The sequence below is a fragment of the Hippoglossus stenolepis genome, chromosome 3, assembly GCF_022539355.2.
Source record: "Hippoglossus stenolepis isolate QCI-W04-F060 chromosome 3, HSTE1.2, whole genome shotgun sequence".
Classification (NCBI taxonomy): Eukaryota; Metazoa; Chordata; class Actinopteri; order Pleuronectiformes; family Pleuronectidae; genus Hippoglossus; species Hippoglossus stenolepis.
The window spans coordinates 15,799,335-15,820,221 of record NC_061485.1 but is presented as its reverse complement, the minus strand read 5'-3'; the positions used below and the strand labels follow the sequence as shown (position 1 = coordinate 15,820,221).

Here is a 20,887-nt window from a genome sequence, read left to right as displayed (position 1 = left end):
ATTTCAGTGCACCTTTTAATTATGAGGTTCCTTTTATGCTGATGTCTGCAGAATGAACTGTGGTCAAGTGCAGTGCAGGAGAAAAGCACAGGTAGTAATCACACGGGTTGGGTGCAAGACTATAATTTACTATATCTGTCATGGGTGTATGTTTCATCCACAATTCCTTTTTTCCATTTGCTCAGTAAAGTGTAAGAAAAAAGCAACTTCAATACCAGGATGCTGCTTAAGTTTGAATTTAGAAAACCTAATTTGTCAGTGTTACTAATGTCAAAATTCATTTGTTTGGGTTAGAAGATCTAAAGTAATTTAAAGACAGTGAGAGGATTTAAGAAAAGGACATTTATTGCTTCTCTTAATACTTACAACCACAGCAGTGCTCTACACGTACTCAATGAAGCTGAGACATTCAGCCTGTTACATTGCATCAGACACCCCCCTCACAACGAGGCTGGTTTCAGGGGATGTCTTCATATAGTAAAAGAACAGAACACAGACATCGGTACAAGAGAGCACAGGTGGTCGCGTAGCAAAGTGTCCAACCATCTACAGAATCTATGGAGGGAAAAAAAGACGGCACAAGGGTGTTTCTCTGGATGTAATCACAAGTGCTGGCTAAGTGCTGAGAGCCTGGTGCAAACAGAAGCTGCAGGATGGCTCAACAATCTGTCAGAGGATGGTTCCTTAGTGTGCCTGGCTGAGGAGCTTCTTGATGTCCCCCTCGATGTCGCTGGTGAGGAACATCCTGCTGTAACGCTTGAACGGCACCCCATCGGGCCCGATCAGGAACTTCTCGAAGTTCCAGGCCACGTCGTTTCTGCAGACCGGGCTCCAGAGGATGAGTCTGGGGTCGTTCATCAGGGCGGTGGGCGCGTCGTGGGGGAAGGGGAGCTTCTCCCTCAGGAACACGAACAGAGGATGAGCGTCCTTCCCGTTCACATCCACTTTCTGCAGCAGCTGAAACTTGGGCTCGAAACCGTTTCCAGGGCGGACATACTTCAGAGACTGCAGGATTTCATCATTTTTGCAGTTCTCCTGCAGAGGCGGATCATAAGATTATGTTAAATACACTGACACACCGGATACAGTAAAATCATTTAATAATGTTGCGACATATAAATCTGATTCCTAAAGGTATGAAGATAAAACAAGCCCGCAGCACCGATCAGTCATCTGATCTGATCAGTGAACAATGACTATAGCACACAATTAACTTTTAGTGTGTGAGGTGATTGTGAGCCAACACCTCAAGATCACACTTCTTGTACACATGCGCCCACAGCTCAGTTAGCAGGAAGAACCAGCTCAATATGTAGACAGTCAGACACCCTTGTTTAAGCCTGCAGATCAGATGACTTCACATCAGTATCTATTAATGAGTTACTAGTCTTGCCATTATGACAAAGTTGATGAATAACTTGTTGCTAAAATTATTGCTGTTGACTTTCAAGGCGCTGCTTGCTCTGGCAAAAGCTACTTGGCTAATCACCAGTAACATACTTTTATCAAATGTATTTTTTCTCAATAGTTTTTGGCTATTATGTTTCTTTTAAAAAAGATTTGTTTTATTAAATTTAATCGAAATGATGCTGTTTTATTGTATTTGTTGTCTTGATTGTAGATGCTGAATTATATTGTAATATTCTGCTTGTTGTCTTGATGTTTTGTTTTCTTGTTTTTATTTGTCCTCTTAATAGGGAAACACTTTGTAACGGCCGTTTGAGAGGTGCTTTACAAATAAAGTTCTTCTTCTTCTTCTTCTTATTCCTATACTTTAATTACTGTTATTATACATGCATTAAGTGTTAAGAAACAACTTTAAACCTTCTCTGTTAAGTGCTTGGTAACCTTAGTAACTCCACCTGGGAAGATGGAAAAGAAGAAAAGCTGGGGGCTACTTCCGGGAAAATTAAAATCTAATATGAGTTGTTAAATTAGATAAATTGAACTGATAACAAGGTAAAAAGTAAACCCATGAACTTATTTAAATCAATAACGATAACAGACCATAGATTTAAGATGTACTTGTCCTCACCTGATGGCCGAACTGGTTGCAGGGCACTCCCAGGATAACGAGCCCCTTGCCGGCGTAGCGCTGGTGGAGCTCGTTCATCTGGGTGTAATCCCTGGAGGTCGTTCCTCAGAGAGACGCCACATTCTCAATGAGGACAACTTTGCCCTGCAGGGAGGAGAAATCGAAGACTTCCCCTGTCAACAGCTCGGCCTTGATCTCGTGAAACTTCGAAGCCATCCTGGAGCTGCCTGGTCCCTTTTCTGTCAGTGTTCGTCTCGTAGTGTCAAACAGAGTCTGAGGCTCCTGGAGCCAAGCTCTGAGATATGTGCTCCAAGAGTTCGTGTTCGAGATAGTTCACACCCTGCGAGAGCGGGGGAGGCGATACTACGATCATCATAGCATGATTATCTATGGGAGTCTATCCGTATAACGAAGGATGCAGGTGGCAGTGAAACCGCTTGATCAACTTTGTACTCTTCGATGTGGTTGAGCAGGTGAGGCGCTCTGGAGATGCGCCTGTTTCTTTACACGGCGTAGCCCGATAAGACCCGCCGTATTCTATAAACAGGGGAGTCTTAACCCCGCCCGGCGAAGGTCAAATTGACGCTAGAAAACAGGATAGAAAATGTAAGACCGTCTGAAACATGCTGTCATCGCGTTCAGGTCAAATAAGCGTCACACTCTTAATAGCACGACACCATATTTATGACATTCACTATTAAAGAAGTTATGTACATTATTTCGTGCTGGCTTATTTAATAACATCTTAGAGGATGATTATTTCTTCGTTTGCAACGACACCGGAAGAGGACGCCGTCGCACGTTGATGACGTAGTCAGCTCTTTGGCGCGGAAGTTTGTTTTGTAACTGGTGTCTGTGGAGGAAACTTCTGAACAGTACGTGACACTTTGAATCATTTTGAATGAATGTGACAGCTGACAACATTATATCTGTGTAACGTAACAATAACGTGAGGTATGGAAAGTGTCGTGTCACAGCTTTACACGTTAACTTTATTGTGTTAATTGTGGTGCACGTAGTGGGTGAAACGATCAAGTAAAGCTAATTAACGACACATTAGCATAATTGTTATAGCAGCCAGCCTGTTCTGGTTATTCGCAACTTTATTACGTTTTAATTTCCAGATGATGCGGAAAAAACGACGCTCCTGCGTGGAGACAGTGGTGGAAGGAGCCAATACTACTACTACTACTAATAGTACTACTAGTAAGTTACTGCTAGTTCCATCATAACAGGTCATAACTTCTCTGTTAAAGTTCCAAGCATCAGAAGTACATCTCACTGTATCCAGCTGTAAACAGTTAGAGAGAGACATATTGGCAAATGACTGAGATTATACATTAACTGTATGAGAAGCCTTCCTCTTTTTCTCAAGGGTTTGTTATATTTGTTATTAGTTGTTCATAATTGGTTGGATTTAATCCTCTATTCTATAACATATATTAAGCTGTTTTAATTTTTTTAACACAATCATTTTATGATCATTAAAACACATTAAACTCACATCTATCTATCTATCTATCTATCTATCTATCTATCTATCTATCTATCTATCTATCTATCTATCTATCTATCTGTCTGTCTCATCTTTTCTCTCTATAGAGGCAAAGAAGAGTCGAACCACTGGTCGCCCTCCTAAAGAATCTGTTTCAGACGACACAAATCAAAGTGTATTTACAAAATTTCTGAGAGAGGCGGGTGTCACCGTGAAGCGCGGTGCCACATCCAACGAGATTGGTAAACACGCTGAATTCAAGTTTCAAAACAGAGCAGCACAGTAAATGAGAATCAGGTTTTCGCCAAATGATTTTGCTCTGATCTTATCTCTTTAATCTCTAGCTGTCGACCAAGTAGTTTTCCAAAAAAGGATTGAACAGCAACTACGGAAGAATCCTAATTACCCCGGAGTAAGTATACACATCATCCCCATACACGCAAATAATATGGGCATTTAATCTGAGACTATTATGTTTCTTCTCAGATCATACAGGAATTCATCACGGGATTAGAGTCTCACATTGAGGACCCTGAGAATTTCAGGAATTGCCTCCTGCCATGTGTTCCACAGTTGTCAGATGGAGATGGCAGGTAACCATTCTGCAGAAGCTCAATGCTACTTCAGGCTACAGCCTAGACTTCGCATATGTCAGGAGTTTTTAATGGTGTAACAGACTGACATGTTCTCCCCCTGTGTTGTAGTTCTGTCAGCTCATTCCAGGAAAGTCTGCTACGCATGCTGTTGGGGATTGAGATTCTGCAGGTACAATATTTTCATAGACTCTGCCAAAACCTGCATCACTTATTCAGAAAGGATAGAAGACAAAGGATCACACAGAAAAACACAATGTCTTTTCATGTTATGAGTCTTGCACACAACTCCTCAATCTACTTTTCTCTCTCATGCAGACTTCCACCATTAACACCTTGCTTGAGAAACTCCCTGAATTTATGTTGGATGGGTCAGTATTTGATATGAGTTCCTTTAACAGCATTTGCACCATTTTGACATATTTTTCTCCAATGTCTTATTTTTGCAAATGTCATCTTGTTCTGTTCCTCGCAGCGCTGGAGATGCAGGAATCAGTGTTCCACGCATCATTATTAACCAGCTCAAATGGCTCGACAGAGTCGTTGACAGCAAGGTAGTCCTCACTGTGATGATTGGTTATATTGTATGTTCAGTTGTCACAACCATTAATGTTTTGAAGGTGTTTGTATTTTTGCTGATCTGTTCTTTTCTTTCTGTTATCTTATATTTCTTCTTCATAGCAGTCATCACTAATGTCCAGGAGGTGAGGTGCTTGTTTACTTATGCTCTCTTTATGTTCTGTCCCTGTATTTTGCAGGAGTTGGCGGCTAAGCTCATGGAGCTGGTGTCAGTTGCACCGGTGGATGTTCAACGAGACATCATCACCAGCCTGCCAGAGATACTTGAAGATTCCCAGCACAATGACATAGCCAGGGAGCTCAAGTATGTTCAGTAAAGCTCTACCACCGATCTGTGACCCTGTTCAGACTTGCTACTAAGATCTATCAGAAGTGGTCCAATCACTCAGCTGAACGCGTCCTGAGATGTGATCACAAAAAACACTTACAGAGGTGGTCTGACGTCCTCTGACCTGCTGCAGTCTCACAATGAAGCAACCTTATTTTTAATTGTCTCTGTGACCATACGTCTATTGTTTTGAGGCCACTGCCACGATATCAACAGTGATCACCACATAATGATTCATACTTAAGTTAAATTGGAAAGACCTTTCCTCACAGCACAACTGCATGATATTCATGGAGCCCCTACTGACTCCTCTCTGTGTCTCGCTCGCTTGCGCTGACACAAACACAGTGACATTGGACGCATCTCTAAAAACAACATAAACTGGTCTTTGCGAACACAAATGATGAATGTGATTATTTGCATATAGAGCACGGAAGTGAGTTCCGATCACAAGTTGTCACAGGAAACACTTTCAGGATGCATTTTAATGTCAGGTTTGAATGCACCTACTTAATGCTGTCCTTTATATCGGATGTCTCAGGACAGATCCTGATACCAGGTCTGAACAGGGCCTTTTTTCCTTGTACTGTTTCTGTGGTTCTGGTGATTAAGCTGCTCTGATCACTGCTGTGTGTGTAGCTCCTTACTCCAGACGAACACTCAGCTGACTGTCCCCATCCTGGACGCTCTCTCTAGTCTTAACCTCAGTTCCTCGCTGCTGACTGAGGTACGAGACAAGCTCATACCGTGACACTCATTTTATGTGAATTAATATGGGACTAGTGGATGTTACTTTGTGTTGCCTCAGGTTCGTGGAGCAGTCATGACAACTCTGGCTGCCGTGCAGCTGGAAGACCTACCTGTGGTCGTCAAGTTCATCCTGCACTCTGTCTCAGTTTTGGATGCATATGAGGTTAGATCTCTCAATTGCATAAAATATAAAACACAAAGTAGGAATTTGACTACTTCTATTACCTTGTTATTACTATGCTTTTAATTTGGTTTCCACCACTGTGTAGGTAGTGAATAACCTTCGTAAGAAGCTGGAGCTGGAGCAGTGCGTCCTCCCTCCAGCGCTGCAGTTGTCTCAGAGCCGCACGAGGAGCGACGGAGCAGCAGCGTAAGACAACACAGATCACAGCTCATTCATGATTTGACATCAGTGCATGTTGTCTTGAACTTATGTAGAAGTAGACCAGTAGGTTATTGATGATGTAATCTAATGAGTTTGTTTTTTGTGACAGGGCGGCTTCAACTGCTGGGAGCAGTGTTGCGCTGATATTGGACGGCATTAAGTCCGCAGTGAGATTCCAGAAAACAATTTCTGAGGCTTGGCTCAAGGTGGGAAATGAGTTTTTAAGTCCTCTGGCTTTTGAAGTTTTTCCATTTCTAAGGCTAGCAGACATTTGTTGAACAGTTTTAACAGTTGTTTATATTTTACAAATTAAAATTGTACTTTAATATCCTGCCTTTATATTTCTCCATTCTTTTTAATTTGCTCAATCTTTCCCCATTTATTTCTACTTACAACGATTATATGCCCCAAACACCAATGCAAATTCTTTGTATGTGAAAATCTACTTGGCAATAAACAGGATTTAGATTGTTGTCTCCACCTAAGTCACTTAACTTTTCACTGTGTTGCTTTTCATCAGGCAATAGATTCTGTGGATGAATCAGAGAACCATAAGGTGAACATCATCTCAGTTTCTTTGCATCAATTAATATGTGTTTCTCTGTTTTGTGATTGTGACTGCATATATCATTCTACAATATTTCTGCTCTGTCATTTCAGGTAATTGATCTGCTGGTGCTGTTCATCCTCCACTCCACCAACGCCAACCAGAGCCGCCGGGGGGCGGAGAGGGTGCTGAAGTCTAAAGTGAGGACCGGGCTGATCCAGGAGGCTCTGCTGCAGAAGACCTTCAGGGACCATTCTCAGGTGGGTCAGTCTGCAGACAAACAGGAGGACTATTCAGAGAGCTTTTACTGCGGTTTCCTTGAAAAAAGCCTTGTATTTGGATGTATTAAATACTTATACACTGTACTTACATATAAGGGAAATGAGTTTTGGGGCAGGTATTAAAATTAAAAACAAGGAAGTACAGCAAAGTATAACATTTTTCGGTGGCATGATTCTTAATTAAATGATTAATGTCATGTGTATTCATTACTGATGACACTTTAGGTCATGCGAGGGTATTTCCCCTCCATCCTGGCTGTGGCTCAGTGTCTGTTACGCTCTCCTGACCCGTGTGTGGTGCCGTTTGGTGGACACATGTACCAGCTCTCCTTCATTGAGTTTGACTCTTACTGCCAACAGGTTGGTTTTGGGATTGGTTTTTTAAAAGATGTCCATCAGCATATTTTTTTTCAGTGTTTGAATGTAAATGAATCTGCTGAATCTCTGTCCCTTATAATGTTTTATAGGAGGTGGTGGGCTCTCTAGTGACCCATGTCTGCAGTGGTGTGGGTGGGGAGGTGGACATGGCTCTGGAGCTACTCTGTGGTCTGGTCACAGAGAAACCCTCGGAAATGGCTCTGTATGCTGTCTTTGTTAAGGTAAGGAGGGGATCCCACTATCTGGTGCTAAAGCTGCTAACTTCAATTTCTACTAGGGGGCTGGCAGGAGAAAAGTCCGTAGAATGTCCTCATCTACTACCCTGTGCATTTGCGTTTCCGCACACACCGCCTCAAGATAATTCCAGTAGATTATCCGGAGATCAGTGCTTCTCTGAAAGCAGCTACACTGAGGCTCAGTATCTTAGCCTTTGAGCTTGGTTTTGTCTTTAACTGATCTTTGTATTTGACACAGGGGATTTTGGACTACATGGACAACCTCACACCGCAGCAGATCCGCAGACTCTTTCACCTCCTGAGCAGACTGGCTTTTGGGCAGCAGCAGCAAGGAGCTCACATCCAGGTGCACAGACGCACATTCATGGGCTGAAGATACAGATCAGTCTTATAATTCAACAGGATTTCTAACTTTCCTCCATTGACCTTAACCCCTCATGTGTTTCTCTCCCCCTCTCAGGATGACATGCACATTGTGATCCGTAAACAGCTCTCCAGCATGGTGCCCAAGTACAAGCGTATTGGCATCATCGGGGCCGTCATGATCGTAGGCAGCATGGGGGCCTTTCAGTGAGGACTATTTCTCATCGTCACTGACAGGAGCAGATTTTTTTTATGTTCCTTCTCTAACTTTATCCCTCTGTGTCTTGTTCTGTCTGCCACTGTCCAGGCCTAAAGTGAAGGAGGTGAAGGATCAGCCGTTACCTCAGGAGACGTTCAGACAGGTACATTTAAGACATTAAAACAATCTGAATACAACAATTAGTAACTGAAATATTGCAATATGGGACTTTACCTATTACTGTTGATTCAGTCTATTTGAATTTCTTTAAAGTATCTGCTTACTTGTGGTTTCCAATAAGGGTTTAGCATGAAGTAATAGCTGCAATTTGGTACATGTAGTCAACAGTAAATGCTTTATATTTAATTTACTTAGGCTCCAGGTTTCTTGTTTTATCGTGAATGGAATTTATTTTTGGATGTATCAGTTGGTTTGAGGGCTTTTTGTTGCCTCCGCATCGTCTGTAGGTTGGTTTGTTTTTTAGCAGGGTAACACGAAACCTACTCCACCTATTTCTATGAAACTTTGTGGCGGGGTGGGGCAAGAACAAGGAAGTATACATACATTTTTGTCTGGATTCAGATCAGGGGGCAGATCCAGATTTCTTTTTTCCACTTTCCATAACACTGTGACACCTTATTTAGGCAACTGATATTTATGATTTGTGAATTTGAGTGTGGTTTCATATGTTGGGTCTATTGAGTGCAATTCTAGTGTATGTATGTTTATGTATTTATACCATTTTGCATATTTACTTTAGCAAGATGTGTTTCATCAGCTGGTTCGGTTTGTCTGTAGCTTTGATTATAAATATCTTTATATGATTTATATTCGCCAACATGGGGGTTTACTATATAGACTTCCTCAGTCCAGTCTCCAAGTATAGTAGTGACTGAACCATCCTTGTTTTAGTCATTGTGGACCTGCTGTTTATTAGATGAACATGTGCCGTGTTTTAGGAGTATTTCTTGCATCTTGTTACATATGCCCACGCACCAGGGACTGACAATAACTGGAGCTTCCTAATCTGTAATGATATGCGTGTTTGATTTGGTGCAGGTGACAGCCCTGTTGGAGCTGGTGAGGTCGAGCAGTGATAGCTCACCTGAGGCTGCAGCTCTGTACTACGATGAACTGGCCAATCTCATCCTGAGCTCTACCCTTGACCCTCAGGTGCAGGTGGGTCTCGAAAACAAACATTTTCCACACCTTTTATTTTGTAGTAATTGAATTATTAACCTGCAGCCAGGTTGTTAAAAGGCAATGCATTCTGGTCCTGTAATATTCTTTCTGCCAACAGGAAAACATCGCAAAGAGTGTCCTTGATGATTTTCAGGATGACTTTGTGGTGGATCTGGGGAAGGAAATAACAGGGTTAGTGATGGACTGAAGCATTCAACATTAACATGCGTAAATATTTATCCTTAGCATCATTAATCCCTCCGTTCTCTTAGTTCCTTCCCTTTCCCGGCCCGTCTGATGTACAACCTGGATGAGGAGGAGAGTCAGGAGGGCATTGCCATCAACCTGCTCCCTCTACTGGCCAAAGACATTCAGAACAACCGTGAGCAGCTGAGTCAAACCAAGAGGGCAAACAAGTCAGTCGTCCAACTTCCACTACTTACAACCACTTCTACCGAGTGACGGCAAACTATTTAAACAATGACGTACTTCACTTGCAATTACAAATTTTAGTTTATAGTCTAATATGTAACCTCAACTTTTATCAATGAGATGTTTGATTTGTTTATTGTTATATTTTGTGCAGGCGAGTGTCTCCTCTCTGTCTGTCTCCTTTTTTTCGCCTCCTGAGACTGTGTGAGGAGAAACAGCATCACGGAGACCTAGAGGAGATTGATGCTCTGCTGGGTGAGGAAGAGAAAGAAATATATCTCCCATAGAAACCAGTTTGTTTTGCTTCCCTGTGGCTGTAAAATAATGTGTTTGTGTGTTTGTGTTGACATTTGCTGCATCACAGGCTGCCCTCTGGTAATAACAGGCTTGGATGTAGTAGAGAAAATCAACAGCCTGTCTAAGGCTGAGAGGGAGTTCCTCTGTAATTTACTCTTTTTCACCATCAACTGGTTTAGAGAGGTAACTGCATGTTTTTGCCGAATGTGATTTAAAAATTTCTTCTCAAACTTAAGAGATATGTGATTGAAGTCATGCCTTTCCCCTGCTTTAGGTCATAAATGCCTTTTGTAGACTAAAAGAAACTGAGATGAAGATGAAAGTGATGACTCGTCTGCAGAATATCACTTACCTTCAGACACTTTTGGAGAGGGCTTTGGCCGGTGAGTTTTTGATTTATTAATACATGGAGGCTTCAAAATCATGTGGTGACAATTCTGCTAAAGATTTAACAGTAATATCCTCTTGACTTTGTGTTTCAGGAACATCTGGCTATGTTCCACCTGTTGCTAACTTTGATGGAGAAACCTCAGATGCAGCAACATTTGCTTCCACTGCTCCTGTGAATAAGGCAAAGAAAGGTAACCGTGTCCCACAGAAGATGTTTTATTCTGTTTTGTGTTGATGTATAGATAATTGTTACTCATATTACTGTGTAATTCATATTTTATTTAGATGGTACAGGAAAGAAGAAGAGGAAGGCTCCTAGTAAGAGTTCCTCAGAAAACAGCTCACTGCTCGAGGAGCCGACTGAAGCAAATGAAACTCAGCAGGTAAAATGATGATTATTATTATTGTTAAACTTTCAGTTCTCACATTAATGTCTTTGTAATGTAATCAAGCTAAAAAGGCGATTGTGCTTGTGCTAAAGGAGCAGCCAGAGAAAGAGAAGGAGAAGGAGAAGGAGAAGGAGAAGGAAACCTGGCAAGGAGTCAGTCTGGTGTCCTACAGACAGTTTTTCAGGGAGCTGGACATGGAGGTGCTCAGTGTGCTGCAGTGTGGCCTGTTGTCTCGCTCACTGTTAGACTCTGAGCTCCAAACCAAAGTAAGTAAAAGAATATCATCTTATTTATAGGAGTATATTTTTATTTAATATTTACATTTTATAGTTTAATCTGGAAATAAGTTTATTGGAACATTACTATACAACCATCCAGTGTGATCACCTTTAAAGGCACAACGATTAATCTGGACTGAAGGGAAATTTCTCTGTTTTGTGGCAGAGACTGTTAGTTTTAAATGTATACACCACACATATCAATACACAGAATGTTCTGATTTCTTTAAGGTGCAGGAGGAGGTCCTGCTGGGTCCTGCAGAGCTGGTCTTCCTGCTGGAGGATATGCTTCGCAAAGTGGAGTTCAGTCTTACCTCTGCCCCTGTGAAGAGAGCCCCTTTCTTCAAGGTACGGGAAAAAGTGAATCAACAAACAGACTGAGCATAAAGATAAAAAAACATTTAATACAACATGATGTTTGGAAGCTGTGGCATTTGTACAAAATATTTGACAGCGTGAAAACCTGTTTCTTTGTTGCAATACAACATTTTGTGGTCATTACTCAGTCACATACAATAATATTTACTCTTGTTTTCTTTGTTGCAGACAAATGCAACTAAACTGTCTGAATCTGTCCTCAGTGTCAGTAGCATGTAATTACTGTCTAAATGACACAAAAACCTATTAAAATGTTTTCTTTTAGACACGGACGGATAAAAGTGTGGGCTTCTCCCATCTGCAACAGAGGAGCGCTAAAGATATCGCCGCCTGCTGCGTCGAGCTGTTGCCTGCCCTCTGCTCACACTTGGAGAACTGTCACAACCATTTCCAGGTACGAAATCACACAGTTATGAGAAGAAGCTGCATCTCTTCCAATTCTGAAAAAATGTAATTGTGTGTTTTCACAGACACTGCTGTCTGAGAACAACGGTGTTGTGGATGGACCTGCCACAGATGTGCAGGAGCAGCAGTTAATGTCATCGTGTTACCAGCTGCTCCTGCAGGTCCTGAACACCACCTTCAGCTGGTGAGCAGGGCTTTCATTTCCGTCTTAGAGCAGTTTGCTTTTTAAAGTATCAGTATGTACTAGGGATGCACCGATATGGAAATTCTTGGCGATACCGATACCGATATTTAAAACAACAATCTAGCTGATAGCCGATACCGATATTTGTTTATTACTTGCATGTGGCCTTCTTGGTGTGTAACGCCGGGTTTACACGGCGCTGAAGCGCCGCCCAGCGCCAGCGTAGCGTTATTCTCAAGCGCGCAGCCGCCTGGCTGTTCACACGGACCCGCATTTCTCCGCGCCGGTCAGCCCGCGATTCTCCGCTTGTTGTTGTATGTAACCCGTTCAATGTCGGGTGTCGGGGGTAAATGACGTATTCTCCAAGCAAGCCTTTAGCCCCCCCTCTCTCTCTTTTTATCTATATGACTGCTTGTGTGGCTGTAGTGGATGGGCAGAGGGGGACATTTAATTATGTGATTGGGAAAATTAAAACTCCAGGACAACAGAAGGGGAATACAAAGTATGGGATGCATATTTGATCATTTATATCATATAAAATATGTCATTTATATCGTTTAAAATCATTTTTCAGTCTGTTTCCTGGCGCGATACGCTCGCTCGCACGCCGAAACCATCGGTGAAGGGTGCTGGCGCGGCGCATCGCAGCCCATGTGACCGCACAAAGGTTTAACAGGGGGATGGGAGGCGCCTGGCTTTCCTTGGCGCTGCGCTGCGCGGCGCGTGGCGTGGCCGCCTTGTGCGCCGGCCTTGGCGCTTCAGCGCCAGTGTAAACCCGCGTCAGTGTACCATAATCTGGATGCCAGATTGGCAGGCTGCAGAAAACATACCAATGAATATCGGCCAATGTTATCGGTGAAAGTCAAGTTTATTACCGATACGCCGATAGCAGTAAACGAGGCGAATATCGGCCGCTACCGATATACGGCCGATACATCGGTGCACCACTAGTATGTACATATAATACTTTATTATGGGAAAGTCAGTTATGGGAAATACAGTTAACAAAGAACAGAATAAAATAGAATAGATCTAGATGAGAACAATTTTTAATAGAAAAGAAAAGTATAGTTGTATATGCACTTGTGATGTGCTTGAACTAGTAGTGTTAAACCATCTCAAAGTAGCAGCAAGTCAAAAAGTACAATGTATGTGAAGTAGAATGTTACTTTCAGCAATAGCAATATACACCAGGGTATCTTATGATATGATTAGGAAATGAGTCTTGGATTATCTACAATGATATTGAAATATGCAGTAGTGCAAATGTAGTAAGCAGTAATTAAATAATGCTCCGTCATTTAATTAGTTGTATGTCTATATTTGTCAGGTCTGGATTCAGTTTGCCAGGTCAGCGAGGTTTACTGAAGAAAGCTCTGGGAGTTTTGGCCGAACGACTCAAGGGACGTTCCGAGTTGACCCTGGAGCAGCTTGTAAAGTGAGTTACAAACTGCTCGATAATATTGAGAACAGTAGTTTCATTTGTGCTTTTCTGTGATTAAATGTATCTTTGCCTCCTCTTTTTCTGTTGCTTAGACACAGCTTTGAGTACCTGCTGAACTTCGGCAGCACGATGCCAAGTCTCAGCACAGCTCTGTGTCTCTCCCAGCTTCTGTCCACTGTGTCTGAGAAGGGAGGGAACCCTGCGGCCTACAGAGAGCAGACTGGTCGGTCTGACATGTTGCCTCATTTTTTAAAAACGTATCTTCTATCCAATGGATTGTGGCGATAATTGGCTGTTTTTTTCTTTTCTTCCCAGCTTCCCTAGCAAAACGTTTCCTGAGCCAAGACTGGGTGACAGCCAGCGGAGAGAAAGAGCGTGGGAACAAATTCAATGAAGCACTTCACACTCTCCTAAGGTCTGTCTGCATTTCATAAATCCTCATCTTGCAGTAAACAAAGAGTGTCATGCAGAAACAATAGAAAGCATCTATTGTGTTAGAGCTTGCCTGGCACTGGAGCTTGAGCTTGTCTTACATTCAGTAAATCGATAGCTGTATATACAGTATGACAGAAGTAATTTCATAAAGCCGAGCTCAGACTACAGGAGTCAACTCCTCCAAACAATTTCAAGAGAAATGTGGTCTGGGACCATAGTCAGTGCAGATGTTTGGCAGATGTTACCAGATTTTCTGGTAATGTGAAGTTTATAGATCCAGTATTAAACCTCCTGAACTGCTCGATGACTTGTCGGGGCTGTCCCAATAATATCAAACATTTGATATTTAGGATTTAAAATCTGGATATTGCAATTATGATTGTCAGTACAGGTATTAAAACTGACAGTTAATTTTCTAACTCTTGTAGTCTGAGCCCATCTTAGGTTAGTTTGTTGTAATTTAGAAATAATTTTGTATTAACATGGTTTGACCACCACAGAGCGATGTTACAAAGTTACTTTTCAAACTCTAGTCTGTGTGAATCTCTCTCACTGCACTTAATAAATGTTTATGAATCTGGCAGTGCAGCACAAGCCAACACACAAGTATCTGTGCTCTCCATACACACAAGTAGACCAGGGACTTTCTAGTGACTCTTTAAATGGATGATTCTTCAGCAATCCTCTTCCGCTCTCAAAATGGTCCCTGCCTTAACCCCACTCCTCCTCCCTTATGGAGGAGATTTATAGTAAAAACTATTTACCATAATGCGAGATATTTTTATAATTGTGAAAAAAAAAAGTCAAATTTGTGTCTGTCTTTTCTCGTCTTTGCAGAATCTACCTGGATAATGTTGATGATGTTCTGAAGGCAGTGGAGGAAATAGCTGGAGAAAGAATCCCTGAGCTCCTCAATGCACCGAAGAATGAAAGCTCTCCGACATGGCCCACTCTCAACAGGTAGATCCTCATCTCCATCACTCCTTTGTGTTTAGTTCTCTTTGAGAGACATGGGAGGTTTTTAGTGAGTTGGTGATCAAACAAAAGTAACTTAGATTATAGTCCTGTTGCTCCATATGCTCCTGTCGTCCAGCATTTGGCTTCCTCGAAATGGATTCACATCTCACATGCTCAAACTTCCTAACTTCTTTTTCCTCCTCAGGCAAACATTCCTAGTGTTCTACAAAGTGATGATGGCAGAGCTAGAAAAAGCTGTGAGGAAGATTCCTGCGAGCAAAATCAGTGACAACGCTGAGGTCAGCAATTATACAATTTGTTTTCAGATTGACAAAACATTACTACTTAGCACAACTCTACTAAAAATGGCTTAACAGTCATACTATTAAACTTTGTAACTTGACATAATAGTTTGTTTCCAAATGATTCATGTTGGACTGTAACCCATTTTGTTCTCTTAGGCTCAGAGCGAGAAGCTGCTGACGTGGAACCTGGCTGTCAGAGACTTTCACGTCCTGGTCAACCTAGTTAAGGTACGTCATCGTTACTGTAATTATATGGCTGTAAATGTATCCTAAACATTTCCTGTTTCCCACAGTTAACCAGCTACTGGTCAGTTATTTCTATGATATTATTATTTTTATAGTTTTTATAATTCATACTGTAGGCTAAAGTCAAAGAGCCATTTGATCAGTGTCACCTCACCTTCATTTATCAGATTTACAAATTTATGAATTTCATGTTCAAGAGAAAGTAATAGTAAAAATGAAATCCTTAAAATCACTGTTTCCAGCTGAAAACCAATGTAAACGCATAGTGAGTCGTGTTGTGGATTGATTCTGATACAAACCTTGACATGTTATTGCAAAGAGTTTGAATTCTGCACTTTGTGTGGTAAATATGCACAGTTACTAGCACCCTCTACTGGTTGAAACCCAGCTATTGCTATACAATTGAGCTGTTGACTGAACTGGACGCAGGTGAAATAGGTTTTAAAATGTAAATATGTTCTGTTCAACCACTGTAGTGGAAAAATAACTAAGTGTGGTTGAAACCTATTTTGTAGTTGAAAAGTACGTTTTTGCAGACCTGTCTAAATACTTTTATGACCTGAACTGTTTATGATCTGAACTGTGTGTGACCTGAAAACGTTATGACCTTTTTATCACTTATCTACTCTCCAAAGAACTGAATTTATGTCTGCTTTATCTTCAAAGGAAACATATGTAAATCAGTTTTCTGTGTTTTGATTCCTGTCTCAAACTGCGCCTACAGAACCAGTCTGAACTGGCTCAGACAAACAGCCTTAGTTCTCCTATATAAGATCCTTGCATTTGACTGTTCTGCATCTTCACTCTGAGATCCCTGTGACTCTCTGTGTTAAAATACACAAAGACAAATTTGGTGTTCCAGCCTCTTGTATTTTCAGATTTCCATCACACCACATTCATGTACGCATGTCTTAGCCCTTCCATCTGCACTTCAACCAAATTTTAGGAATGTAGTTTACACACTTTAAGTCCATCTTCTCAAATGTCTGCCCTCTAATCTCGTCTCTTACAGGTCTTTGATTCAAGGCCAGTGCTGAACGTGTGCCTGAAGGTGAGGTGGCTCGGCAGTAAAACTTCACATCCATGTGTAGCTGTAGCTGCTGTGATTAACTGATGATAATATTGTTGACAGTATGGCCGCCTTTTCTTGGAGTCTTTCCTGAAGTTGGGAATGCCGCTGCTGGACTACAGTTTCAAAAGGCACAAGGTGCACGTGAAGTTTCCCCCATAACAGCTGTTAAATATGTCATTGTGAAATTATGTCAAAGAATGAAAAGTGTTACTTTGGGAACCAGGCTACAACTGCAGGGTTATATTCCGAATGAACAGACCACTCATGACACTCTGATTGTTTAGACAGATATGCATCTATAGTATAGTAATTCATAGGGCAGTAATCTCTACCCTCCATCACACAGACATGGTTTCACACTAAAGCTTTGATAAGTCCAGAAAAAAACAATCTGTGTTGTGTAAAAACCAGATGCTGATGTGTGTGTGATGCACTGGGTTTCAGGAGGATGTCCAGAGTCTGCTGAAGACCTTCCAGCTCAGCACCAGGCAGCTCCATCACATGTGTGGATACTCCAAGGTGACCACAGATCGCACTGTTCCAGACTCATTCCCACTCTATTTGTTTATTAGTTGGAGATGTCTCTTTTCACGCACTGGTGCTACATCTATCAGTAAAGTAAAGAATTCTCTGTGAGATAGAGTCTGAACCGGTTCACATTTGAATCCTCAGGTGCTCAGTAACTTAAAGTCTTGTCCTGATGTGTTGGTGCTCAGATTCACCAGGATACCAGCCTGACCAACCACGTGCCGGCCTTGAAGAAGAGCCTGGAGCTGTTTGTGTACAGAGTGAAGGCCACGCTCACGCTCAACAACTGCCAGGAAGCTTTTTGGATTGGCAACCTGAAGAACCGCAACCTGAAGGTATAACACTATTGGATGTGTGTTAAAATGCCTGTGTGCATTTTGCGTCATAGAATTCCAGTGATTATATGTTTTTTACTGCAGGGTGAAGAGATTCTTTCTCAGAGGTCACAAGGAAGTGATGAAGAGGAGGGAGAGGAGGAGCATTCACTGCTGCCTCAGGAAAAGTCAGAAGATGAGGTACCTGCCATTACCCCAATTTTAAAGTGGTATTACACAGTTCGGGAAATAAAAACGAAGACACTCAAGATTAGTCTTGAGTCTTAATTTCTACTTGTATGGCAGTCAATTTTTGAGAAATGTTGCCAGTAGCATAGTAAAAAGTAAAGAACAGCAGCAAAGTGTTTTAAACATTTTATTTTAACACATACCTATAAATAGCAAAACCAGACAAACTTGCAGTGGTCTCTTAATTTTTTTCAGATCTGTATCCAAGTTTGATTCAAGATCACAGATAAGAATATGTCACTGATATTGGTTTGGATATTTTTATAGAAAATAAATAAGGTTGATTCTGTTACAGGCCTTTGGGTTTATCACATACAAGGCTGATTTAACCGAGACTTTGATGAAAACAAAATTTAAATTATTTTATCTACACTAAACTGGACTAATAGACAATAAAAAAACAAGAAGGAAGAACTATAGCAAAGTAAATAAAAGCATTTCATAAACTGATCCATGAATTATTCCCTGGGAAAATGGTGAAAATGTAAAAAATACACCCAATCTTAGCTGCTCCAAAATGTAATAGATTCTTTCTTGGCCCATGTCAAACAAACAAATGTACAGGGGGCGAAAACATAACCTCTGTGGTGGAAGTTCTAACAGATGAAGTGTGTGGTTAGTGGCTGAAGGGTTTTGCAGGAGCGTGGACAACAATACAAGTTTTATTTAAGGGATAAGCAGCACAAAGTAATAATTCAGTCGATTGCGTAACACATGTAAACAGGCTCCTTCCTCTGCTGCTGGGTCAGTCAGTACTTTGTAAAGTGTAAAGCAAACATGTCGGTCAGTGGAAAGTGTAGAAGGACTGATAAGATCACTTGTAGAGCTCTATAAATAACTAATGATTAGAGGCTGACACGGTTAACAGAGAAACAATTTGATATGGTGTCAGTCCCGTGGCACTGTGTCCCGTACTATCTGAGATTCTGCTTTATTCAAGCTGGGTCACAACTTCAAATCTGCCTGTTTGCCAAATGTTTCTCATGTGCTTTCCTGCAGGGCCAAGAGAGCGACTCCGAGGAACCCAAGATGATAAATGGAGAGGGAAATGTGGCTGAAGAAGATATCACAGATGACTCTGAGTAACACTAAACACAACGTGTAAATAACTGTTGACGTAAATTTTACACTTTTGCCTTTGGGTCCTATTTATGGATCAGCTTTTGACGTTTTGAGTGTTTGTTTGTTTTATTGACTTTTTACATGAACACTTTTTTCTGAAGTTTCTGTGTTCTTTCTGTGGCAATAACACTGCAAGCACATTAAATGCATATATGTACCTCCACATATTTCCTTTTCTGGTGAGGATAAAATGTGCTTAATAATAATGTTTTCTGTTGATGAAATAAATATGTCGAGAGAGCTTTGGTTGGAGTTGTCATTCTGGAACTAACCATATTTCACACAAATTAAGTTGAAACTATTAATACATAAGAAGTGCCAATAAGAGACACATTTGAGATAATAGTTAACAATAAACATCTGTTTAGAAACAGAAAAATCATAATTTTTTCATATTTAAGGGTTGATGTCATTGTTTATCTCATGTTTAGATTTCTTTCAACAGGGAGGACCTGTCCTTTTCTCATTGTGTTATGACATAAATAATAATCCAGATGTGTGATATAAGATGTTTAATTACAGGTGCACTGGCTTATTTTGTTTTCAAAACAGGGCAAAATGTAGCGAACTGAGAAAAGAGCACAACACCAGGACTCAACACTGAGACCTTTGTTCCTGGCAAATCCCATAAAGAGGGACAGCAGCGATTAGTGTAAGCTCCAAATGAAGGAAAACAGCCTCTTTGGTACTCTGAGGTCCTCGGGGCTCATTTGTAAACATGTCGGAGCAGAACTTGGAAGATGATTCGAACCTACGGAAAACTCAGGATTTATAGCAGCAAGTTTTATGGCAGAGTAAACATTCTTCTATAAATCACATCTGTAAAATCTCAACCGTGTAAAAGCAGCGAGGTTTGCATGGCGTTGATATTAAACAGTCCTGTAACCAAAACCAAGAGGAACATCTGAGTCTTGTATTTGGTGTTTGAGTTAAGTAAAACTACAGTTTGTTTAAGATTTCAGTTCATCTCAGTTCTCTGTGACAAATCCTTGGGGGTTAAAGGATTGGAGAGATTATTGCTTTGGTGTAAGAGGGTTTTTATTGATTATGCATTATGGCATTAAAAGCACCATGCGCCACAAGGAACACACACACATTCAGTGAGTCACTTTTTATTCAAACCAAGGTAACACAGTTGGTTCGTTTTAGTCCTGTTTGGTCTCTTAGAAGATTCCAGTTTTTCATTTCCGTTTACAACAGCATCAATTTATTTATTTGACTTTCATTTAACAAGGAAAGCTCATTGAGAATAAAAGACCATTTTCAGCGTCTGAGTTAAAACAATGCAAGGCAGGTAATACGAAAGAATCTGTAAATCTTAACAATAAAAAATGGTTTTAACAAGAAGATAAAGAAGATTATTCTTTTCATACCCTCAATAAAGCCTCAATTTCAAATCCAGCCAGTAAACTAAATAGGCAGCAGGATGACCACTGAGCGGCATCTTTCCTCTCAATGACTCATGTACTTGCATGTGATGATGGAAAGACAACTCACTTGGTTACTGAAAGATCCACCCTAAAACTGAAGTTTAATGAACAAAACCACCGCTTCTCACACTGAACAAGTCATAAGGTATAAGAGCAAAAGAAGGAAGAGAACAGCAGGTGTTCAAGATGTTCAGTTGTTAAGATGTGTTGACATTTTTGGAAAATTGAAACTGAAAGTGAATATGGGTTAAAGAGGAAAAATAATAAACCTAACTTAGTTTTTATTTCTTTTTTCGAGACTTACTCTCTTTATTTTAAAATGCACATTTCAAAAAAGCTTTTCTGTTATCTATTTAATGAGAAAAGATTATTTTTTTAGTTCAATAATCCCTCCAGTTCAATGTGGAAACTGATTGTGAAATTTAACACAATACCAACAGTTTTCTTTTGTCCTTTTTATGCTTTATTGAAAAATAATTGAAATGTACAAACAGTGCAGACAAGTGCTCAAAGTAACGGTGTACAAACAATCAAGGATTTGTGCACATGAATAAATAACAGAAAATAAAGATTATCAGAATGAAAGATATCTCCCCTCACATTCCTCTTCAAAGATATCAGATATCAAGTCTTATTTAATGCTTTTTTGTGTGTTTATAAGTTTGATAGTTTTAATACAGC

General features: G+C 40.8%; 2 protein-coding genes across 4 annotated transcripts; one reads left to right on the top strand and one right to left on the bottom strand.

Annotated features, from left to right (window-relative positions):
• Positions 1 to 327: 327 nt before the first annotated feature.
• Positions 328 to 2,470, bottom strand: gpx1b (glutathione peroxidase 1b). Its single transcript, XM_035151484.2, has 2 exons — positions 2,036 to 2,470; positions 328 to 1,035 (listed from the first exon to the last, which is right to left on the bottom strand). Exons 1-2 carry the CDS (start codon positions 2,249 to 2,251, stop codon positions 685 to 687), a joined length of 567 nt encoding a protein of 188 aa, XP_035007375.1. The 5' UTR covers positions 2,252 to 2,470; the 3' UTR covers positions 328 to 684.
• Positions 2,471 to 2,680: 210 nt separating this feature from the next.
• Positions 2,681 to 19,017, top strand: fancd2 (FA complementation group D2). 3 transcript variants are annotated; one of them, XM_047339247.1, is made up of 44 exons: positions 2,681 to 2,910; positions 3,160 to 3,241; positions 3,638 to 3,772; positions 3,875 to 3,942; positions 4,017 to 4,123; positions 4,235 to 4,295; positions 4,442 to 4,494; positions 4,599 to 4,677; positions 4,882 to 5,006; positions 5,670 to 5,757; positions 5,839 to 5,943; positions 6,050 to 6,150; positions 6,275 to 6,371; positions 6,686 to 6,721; positions 6,826 to 6,972; positions 7,219 to 7,353; positions 7,461 to 7,592; positions 7,846 to 7,953; positions 8,068 to 8,177; positions 8,278 to 8,332; positions 9,229 to 9,348; positions 9,470 to 9,543; positions 9,624 to 9,767; positions 9,938 to 10,038; positions 10,148 to 10,263; positions 10,355 to 10,463; positions 10,563 to 10,661; positions 10,756 to 10,853; positions 10,958 to 11,125; positions 11,369 to 11,485; positions 11,781 to 11,909; positions 11,986 to 12,104; positions 13,435 to 13,542; positions 13,641 to 13,771; positions 13,864 to 13,963; positions 14,821 to 14,943; positions 15,146 to 15,239; positions 15,402 to 15,473; positions 16,504 to 16,542; positions 16,624 to 16,698; positions 17,008 to 17,082; positions 17,280 to 17,426; positions 17,511 to 17,606; positions 18,654 to 19,017. In XM_047339247.1, the coding sequence occupies exons 2-44, from the start codon at positions 3,160 to 3,162 to the stop codon at positions 18,738 to 18,740; spliced, it is 4,365 nt and encodes a 1,454-aa protein (XP_047195203.1). In that variant the 5' UTR covers positions 2,681 to 2,910; the 3' UTR covers positions 18,741 to 19,017. The 3 variants fall into 3 exon arrangements, with proteins under 3 accessions (XP_047195203.1, XP_035007373.2, XP_035007370.2); XM_035151482.2 differs by having other exon boundaries at positions 10,952 to 11,125; XM_035151479.2 differs by having other exon boundaries at positions 10,931 to 11,125.
• Positions 19,018 to 20,887: the final 1,870 nt, after the last annotated feature.

Bases quoted from the DNA above. Each gene is read 5' to 3' on its own strand.
- fancd2 (XM_035151479.2), top strand. From the start codon at position 3,160: ATGATGCGGAAAAAACGACGCTCCTGCGTGGAGACAGTGGTGGAAGGA. The intron at 14,944-15,145 runs GTAGATCCTCAT...TTTCCTCCTCAG, and splicing joins ACATGGCCCACTCTCAACAG to GCAAACATTCCTAGTGTTCT. The intron at 15,474-16,503 runs GTACGTCATCGT...CGTCTCTTACAG, and splicing joins TCCTGGTCAACCTAGTTAAG to GTCTTTGATTCAAGGCCAGT.